The sequence below is a fragment of the Propithecus coquereli genome, unplaced genomic scaffold, assembly GCF_000956105.1.
Source record: "Propithecus coquereli isolate 6110/MARCELLA unplaced genomic scaffold, Pcoq_1.0 Scaffold51, whole genome shotgun sequence".
Lineage (NCBI taxonomy): Eukaryota > Metazoa > Chordata > Mammalia > Primates > Indriidae > Propithecus > Propithecus coquereli.
This window is the reverse complement of record NW_012150952.1, coordinates 1,306,702-1,315,016: the sequence shown is the minus strand read 5'-3', so window position 1 is coordinate 1,315,016 and position 8,315 is coordinate 1,306,702. Positions and strand designations below refer to the sequence as shown.

The window sequence follows — 8,315 nt, the reverse complement described above, 5'->3', positions numbered from 1 at the left end:
TGGAGGCTCTAGGAGAGAATCCTTTTTCTTTCCTTTATCAGCTTCTAGAAGCTGCCCATGTTCCTTGACTCATGGGGTCTCTCCATCCTTAAAGCCAGCAAAGTGGGCCAGGTCTTTCTTATGTCCTGTCGCTCTGACTTTGCTTCTGGCATCACATCTTCTCTGGCCCTGATTCTTCTGCCTCCCTCTTCCACATGTAAGGACTCTTGTGATTACACTGGGCCACTCAGATAATCCGGAATCATCTCCTTTTTGGAAGGTCAGCTGATTAGCAACCTTAATCCATCTGCTACCTTTGTCATAGAATGTAATATGCCTTTCTCTGATTTCTTAAAATATATTTTGTAGGTTTTTAGATTCCTCTGTTGTAAAATGCCTGGTCATAGTCTCTGCCTATTTTTTTTCTATTGATGTTCTGTCATGTTCTTGTTAACATGTAGGAGTTTCTTATATGTTCTAGATATTATTCCCTTGTCTGTTTTAGTCATATCAAATGTCTTCTCCCAATCTATCATCTGTATATGGACTTTATTCATGGTGTCTTTTGTTAAATAGAAGACTGAATTTTAATGTAATCAAACATATCTTTTTTATTCCTATAGGTGTATGCATTTGGGGTTTTATTTCAAAAATATTTTGCTACCTCCAGGTAACATAGATGTTCTTCTATATTGTCTTCCATTAACTTATGTCTTTGCCGCCACAGTATAGATTAATCCATCTGGAGGCCATTTTGTATGTGGTATTAAGCAGGGGGCCAGTTTTATTTTTCCGTAATAGTGAGTCTGTTTTCCCAATGCCAACACTGAATAATTTCTCCTTTTCTTCATGGTGTCTGCTGCCATGAGAGTAAGTTTCCATTTACACACTGGTCTCTCTTGAATTCTAAATTAAAATTCATTAATGTATTTGTCTTTTCTTGTGCAAAAACCACACTAGAAATTTTCAGTAGGCTCATCTCAAATTTTATCAAATATGCTACTGTAATACATGTCCAGCATATTTGAGATTAGATTAGGAACTCTCACCCTACAAATGTGAACTAAGACACTCCTTTAATATGCCAATAGAAATTGAAAAAGAAAAACAAAGAAAAAGAAAAGCAAAGAATTACTTGCCAACAATGCTCAGAAGCCATTAATTTATTTATTCATTTGCTCACTCATTCAACAAATATTTATTAAGTGTCTACTATAAATCAGGATCATAATAGTGTTGGGAATACAAAGATGAAGCAAAAAAAAATATAGATTACTACAGCCATGAAAATGTCATCTTTGGTGAGAAACAAATATTAATCAAATAATTGCTCAAACAAACTTGACTTTGTAACCGTGACAAGGGCTCTAATTGAGAAGCAGTGGCTGATACAGGAAGATTTGACCTGGTAGGGAAGAAAATAAAAGTAGGATGGGTGGGAGTTAATTAGAACAGAGGGATGGAAGAAGGTGCCAGGTAGAGGACAGAATATATACAAAACACTTGTAGCAGAAGGAGCTTCACAAATGTGAGGGTTTGAAAACAATACAGATGTATTTGTGTACAGCAATATTTAGAGGTCAAGCAATATTTAGAAGTCAGATAGAGCAGAAGGAGCCAGTCAAAAAGAATGCATAAACACAGCCAGCACAGGGAGGAAGAAAACCGGAGTGTTGCAGCCAAACAAGCCAAGAGCATATATATTCCAGATTATTTTATTTCACAGAATAGTGACTTTCTTGTCTCTAGGTCCATTTAAGAAGAGAGTGACATTCCATAATCCACGAAAAAATATTAACAAATAATTTTTATATTGGTAATTTTTTACCCTTAGAGGACACAGTTCATGTTTTATTTTGCACTTACTTTGAGATTTACCTTCTCTTTTCTTTCTCAAACAAGTCAACATGATGCGATCTCAGGTGGAGAGTATTTCTTGTCCTACCTAGTTATTTTACATTCCTTAAGTTCTTCCCTTGAGCAACATCCTTTTCATCTTATTCACCACTGCACTCCCAGTGCCCAGAACAATGCTTAAGACATAGTAGGTGCTCAATAAATACTTGTTGAATTAGTTCATTAGTAAAGCAAATGAATGAAAGTTTTGTTGTTTTAAGGATACTTTCTTTTATATAGCACTCCTGGGGGGCTCATGTCAACAGCATCTATTAAAGGCAGACCAGGCATTGTGAACTGTCTCCAGTCATTTCCACCACAATTGCCTTGGAATTCATTACTGGCTTCTTTTTAATGAGGGTCTGCTAAATGAAAAGTACTGTAATAAGAATTAATTTATAGTTTATTTCATATTCTACCCTGATTTAAAAACATACTTTGAAATGTAATATAAACTGAATTTGATTAGTACACTATGTTTCATTGAGGCCAATTTTGAAAAGTAAACTACAAAGAAATATATGCAGCATTAAAAAAGTAAATATTTTATTTATTGGGAAATGGAAAATTTAAAAACTTTTCTCACATTGAGGCTCCCTTTTTAAAAATTGGTCCAAATTTTCAGAAAGTACACAAGTGACACAAATTGCAGCATCTCATCTTAGTGTTGCATAGTTAACTCAGTTTGTGCCAGACAAAGTCTGGGGTTGGTGTTGAAGGGAAGGAGGGTGAAGGATTTGGGAGTGGTGTGTGAATTGGCACTAGCATTCAGCCATAGACCAGGACAGACAGCCGCCTGAGGAGAGGTGCTGGAGGAACAGGAAATAAGGAGCTGTCATAAGGATGAGGTGAGTGTCACAGAGATGCGGTAGTACAGTGAGGGGAACACAGATGCCCGTGATAGCTGACACTTAGGGAGCACTTGGAATGTGCCAGGCTTTGCTCTGAGTGTCTTTCATGCATCACATCAGTTAATCCTTGCAACAACTATAAGAGGTAAAGAATTGTGCTCGTTTTATTGTGACAAGCAGACGTTCCCCTTTCTACTCCCACCTATAAAGTAACTAGACAATGTCCTTTAATCTTGTTTGTTTTTTTCCCAGTTGGATCTATGTTTCTCTTGCTTTTGAGTTCCATTTGGTCATATGCCATGCTGAGATGGATTCACCCTAAAGATCACGTCTCCCCATGTGGGTTACTCCTCCTCAGTCTCTGGCAGTGAGGACTGGCCAGAAACGTGAAGCCCAAGGACAGCTGTCTCTGTATGCATGCCAGCGAGTAAGGGAGTTTTGTTTTGTTTTTACTTAATATCTTTAGTTTCTGGCCTCTGAAATTAGAAAACTGTGAAGTTAGACTACATAGATTTGGCCCATGGGCCTTCGGCTGCAGATTGTTCATTTCTTCTTTAAGGATCACTCTGATTCTCACTTTCTATGTGGTGTCTGAAATAAAGACCTATTCCCAGTCAAGGTTCTCAAAAATCTGTCACAAGCAGTCTAAACAGTTTAATTTTAGGTGTGGAATGTACCACAGACAGCATCCAGTATTACTTTGATTATCTTAACAAATGAGAATGCTGAGACCTGGCAGATGACTAGAGCAACATAAAGGAAGTTGCTCCTTACTTTTGGTCTCGGGCACCTTTTACTGTAGAGCAATGGAAAATCAGTTCATGTCAGCAGAATCATATCCACAGGCAGAAGATATTGTTCCAAAAAATCACACCTACCCACATTTCATTGCCTCTTTAAATTTATGCCCCTTGTTTCAAACCTGTTTTATAGAGGAATCCATTTCAGTGACCATATCTAATCTAAATACATTAAATAAGTTGGTCCACTTATTTAGATTAAGTAGCTTATATTATATTCCTTTGTTTAAACATTTTTCATGATGAAATGAGCAACAAAAATCATGATTTTAATTGTCTCAGTTACCTAGTGTGAAAGATGAAAATAAATATCTAAGATGAATTCTTGTCAAATTGCTCTTCCCGCCCTTTTCCGGAATAAGGAAAAGCACGAGCCACCCTTAAGGCATTTGAGGTTAAAGAGTAGACAAGAGTTTGGAAATGCCCTATTGTCAAAGGCTATGATAATAGTCTGAGTAGATTTCTAGAACCTGAAACTAGCTTGCTTCTCCCTCCTCTGAAAAGCTTCACACTAGAGATCATGATGTCATCATGAATAGGATAAGGTGTGTTTATGAAATCATTGCTGGAAAAACATGCCTGTTTAAAAATATGGAAAAGGAAGCCTGTCAACTATAGTCTCACGCTGATGACCCAGGCTTATTTTACTAGCAAAGGGTCAATTATAATTTTATGGACATGGAGACAACAAAATTGTGTGAATACCACTGTGCGGTATTCACTAATAAAAGAGAGCATGGGACTAACAGAGAATGTGAGGCATGCACTGTTTGACATTAATTTTGATTTCAATATACGCTAAATATTGCAATAACTCTGGCTCGGTATGAAATGATATTAAGATGGTAAATGTTTTCAAGAATTAAATGGTGTGAGTGTCATGGTTGGCTTTTCAGACAGGTTTCTCTCAACGTTCTTGAGGAGACTTAAACAAGTTTCTCCTTTGTGGTCAGACTTAACCTGGTTTAAGCCAGTAATTGAACAAGAGGTACAAGAGAATGAGTCAGAATGCCTTGTCATTGCTTTCTGAAGAGCTGAAAGCGCACAGCTTTTATATATTTTAATCTTCCAGGATAAGTGCTGGGATAATTCATCCAGTTTAAGTGCACTTCAAATGGAAGTGTAAATTATCCCAGTCTTTCTTTTCTCACCATGAGGTCTGGTTTTGATGGTTGTAAGGAAAGAGAACTCTTCACTAGGAGATATTCAGGAGTCTAGTGTTGGAAATAAGGTCTGTGCTTAGCTTTATTTGTTGCAAGGGAGGTTCTTGGAGAAAATCAGTAGCCCACATTTAGCCAACGTCTAGGACCTCAATGGATGCATTTTCTATGGTAACTCACCTTTGGTTTTGTTATTTTCCCCGTAGCCTTGATTCCCTAACTGTATGTATGTATGGATGGATGTATTTTTGTTCCTAAATTGTAGTAATTTTCTTGAATCGTTGTCATAGTAACCATCAAATTTTTAAGAACACGAGACCCCGCAGAATGGTGTTCTACGGTTGAAAATCCTGTCCAAACCGCATTTGGATATCTGTAGGAAATTCACTCCAATAAAGAATGTGTAAAATAGTCTCCCTGGAGTCAGCCCTCTAACAGGTGGGCCTTAGATAGCTGTGGCATAAACTGCAAGCTCTATAGCTCAGATCCAGGCGGTCTCTGAGGGACTGTAATTGACCCCAGGGCAGGGGCCACAGCAGGCGGAAAGGGCAGCGGTCAGGGCGGAGCCCGGGCCGGGAGCGCGCTCCCGAGTGAGTCTTTGTACAGTCAGGGCTTCTGCTGGGCAGGGCCGGCGGCTAATCTTGCCGGGCGGACACCGGGGCGGGGGGTGATGGGGCATATAGGTGGCGTCCGCTGGTGAGGAACACCTAGCGCAGGTGAAAGGGTGGCGGCGAGAGGGAGTTCCCATTCGTAGCGTTCTTAAAGAAATGAAGACTTAAGGAAACTGCAAGGAGGGGCCGATCGCTGTCTCTCGGACGCGCCTGGAGCCCCACCCTCGGCCAGAGGAAAAGCCCCTGGAGTGAGAGGCAGGCGCTTCAGAGAAACTGAGAGGAAAAGCGCCTCTCCGCGCGCTCCGCCTCCTCCGCCTCGCACTGCCTGCGCCCCGCCGAGCCCTCCCACCGGCCTCCCGCTGCCTCCGCCGGCGCCCCGTCCCCGAGCGCTCCATGGCGGCAGCGCGACCCACCGGCTCCCGGAGCGGGGCCCTCTGCCGGCAGCTCTTGCTGACCCTCACGGTGAGTGTCGCCGGGGCCACCGGCTCCAGCGAGGGCCCGATCGCCTGGGGAGGCGGGGGGAACCTGGCGAGCAGGGCTGGGTGGCGGCGGCGAGCACAGCTGGGGTTAAGGGGCCGCGGGGTGGCGGAAAAATGGGGTTGTGGGGGCTGGGGGAGGGCAGACAGGAAGAGGATCGCGACCTGGGCGCCCGGATCCCCAAGGGGCGGGAAGGGTGTCTCCGCAGATGTGATCGGCGCTGGCAGACAGGGGCAGAGAAAACAGCCGCCAGCGCGCAGGCGAAACCGTGGCCTCTGGGTGCGCGCCGGGACGCGGGGTGCGCCGGGGCTGCTCCTCTGCGCCTCTCGCACGTTCCCCGGGAGTGTGCGGCCACCTCCGCCTCAGTGTCCCTTCAGGCCACGGGAAGGGGAGCCGCTGGACGGACGGGGCCTAAAGCGAGTGTCCTTGGGTCAAAGAAGGGACTACTCGCTACTCGCCTTCCGGCGATGGCTGCTGTTGCGGGATCGGGGTGGGGGTGGTGGGGGAGGGGGGTCTCGACCTTCCGCTCCGGTGGGTGGGCGGGCCCCAGGTGACCGTTTCCATTGTTTCTTAGTGAGTGAGGCTTCCGTCCCCTAAATCTTTGGGGGAATGATTGTCCTGATTGCCCGTCCCCAAAGGCGTCTACATTTTTCTGCTCACCCTCCCGCCCCCCACCTTGCGCCAGCTTCTTTCCCACTTTAAAGAACACAACAACCAAGAAGTTACCTCTTTCCAGAGCTGGGAGCCAAAGGGGGTGGTCTTATTTATGGCGGGACAGCCCCCCTCCCAGGCATGAAAGACGGGATGTCGCTGCGGAGCCCGGAGGCACGGGAGTCAGTACCGGGGAGCAGCCTCGGGGGCAGTTTGGGGCCCAGGGTCTCCCATACTGGACCTTTCCGCCGCCGGAAGAGGAGAAAAGTTAATTCGACCAGGTGCAAAAAATGTTCGACTCAGTAGGATCCCTTCGTGCCGAGCCTCAGGCGTTGGGCGCGAGTCAGCTCTGAAGGACAAAGGGAGGAACCCGGAGGGATGAATCCTCCTGGGAGTGGTGGAACCGGGCGCTGAAATCGTTGGATAATTTCCCCTTCTCTTCTGCTCTCATTTCACAATAGATTCCTAAATTTTTAAGTAATGAAATTGTAGTCGTTACTGTTATTAGAATGTCTTTCCCAAGGAACTGAGCGGACTTCAAAGCCTTAACTAAATTCCCTGAGCATATTAATAACATAGAAAGGGCCAAGTACACAGCAGTTAACATTTTACAATCGAGGAAGCCGAGAATGGAATAAATAACGGTCACAAAAGGTCTTGTGGATGACAAATGAATTTTGGTTAGCGCCCTAATAAGGTTGCCATTTCTTGTTAAGACAGTGGCGTTTTTCTCTGACAAAAAAGGCATGCTTAGGCGCTGGCAGTACGTAGCATGGCTCTGCATGTGTTTACATACAAAACTTTCTGCGTGGCATCTCAGATTCTTTTTAGAAGAGAGCAAGGTGTAAGTGAATAAACTGGAATTGAATCCCCGTTCCCTGGTCTTCCTTAGCTTCAGAGTGTGATAGGCCAGGAGTAGGGTGAAGAGCAAAAGAGTGCTGGCCCTGGCTACACCCTCATTCTGCCACTTTCTAGCTGGAAGCTTAGCGGGAATCCCTTAAATTGCTCTGGCACTCTAAAGCCTATCTGTGCAAAGCCTTGCCAGCCGCAGGTGCTTGTTGTGGCTGTGAGACTCAAGCGTGAGAAATGTGTAGCGACTATTTAAGCATAAGATATTGTTAAATCAGAGTGACTTGGGGGGGGGTGCCCTTTAATTACCTCCTTTCCATACACCCAAGTAATCCTTCACCATTCCACAGTCAGCTTCTCCTCACTTCCTAATATTGCCTCACCTGACACGTGTCTTAGCCATTTGAACTCTGTCTTCTCTGCCTAACCACCTCTAAGATCGTCAGGGAGCCCCCTTGCTAAATCCAAGAGACACTTCATTCTTTATAAATTCTACCTTGTTGATTGTGCCCTTTTACTTGACATTAACTTTTTTTTTTTTTTTGACCTTTCTGACCACTCAGAATCGGATTCGCTACCTACTTTCTTTTTCTCCACTTTTTTTTTGTGATCGTGGTTAAAAAAGATATGAGATTTAACTTCTTAACAAATTTCTCAGTGTACAGTACAGTATTATTAACTCTAAGCACAATGTCGTATAGCAGATATTAGAACTTTTTCATCTTGCATAACTGACCCTTTATACCCATCAAACAGCAACTCCCCATTTTCCCCAACCCCCAGCCCCCGGCAACCACCATTCTATTTTCTGCTATGAGTTTGACTACTTTTTCCTCCACTCTTAAATGCTGATGCTCCTTGGAGCTCTGTTCTAGGTCTTGTCCCTTGAAATTTACATCCTTTTGCCAGGCCATTTCAACCACTTTTATAGCTTGAAATATTACATAGATGTCAACATATCCTAAATTAATATTGCTGGTTCAGATGTCTCCACCAAACAATAGGCTTTTTTTTTTTTTTTTTTTTTTGAGACAGAGTCTC

General features: G+C 43.7%; 1 protein-coding gene across 2 annotated transcripts in view; it reads left to right on the top strand.

Moving 5' to 3' along the window:
- Positions 1 to 5,626: 5,626 nt before the first annotated feature.
- The window catches only part of DSC2 (desmocollin 2), a 32,003-nt gene continuing 29,314 nt past the window's right edge, over positions 5,627 to 8,315 (top strand). For both annotated transcript variants that reach the window (XM_012656613.1, XM_012656614.1), the window contains exon 1: positions 5,627 to 5,759. In XM_012656613.1, coding sequence (XP_012512067.1) covers positions 5,691 to 5,759 — 69 coding nt within the window. In that variant the 5' untranslated portion in view covers positions 5,627 to 5,690. The remainder of the gene's footprint in view (positions 5,760 to 8,315) is intronic.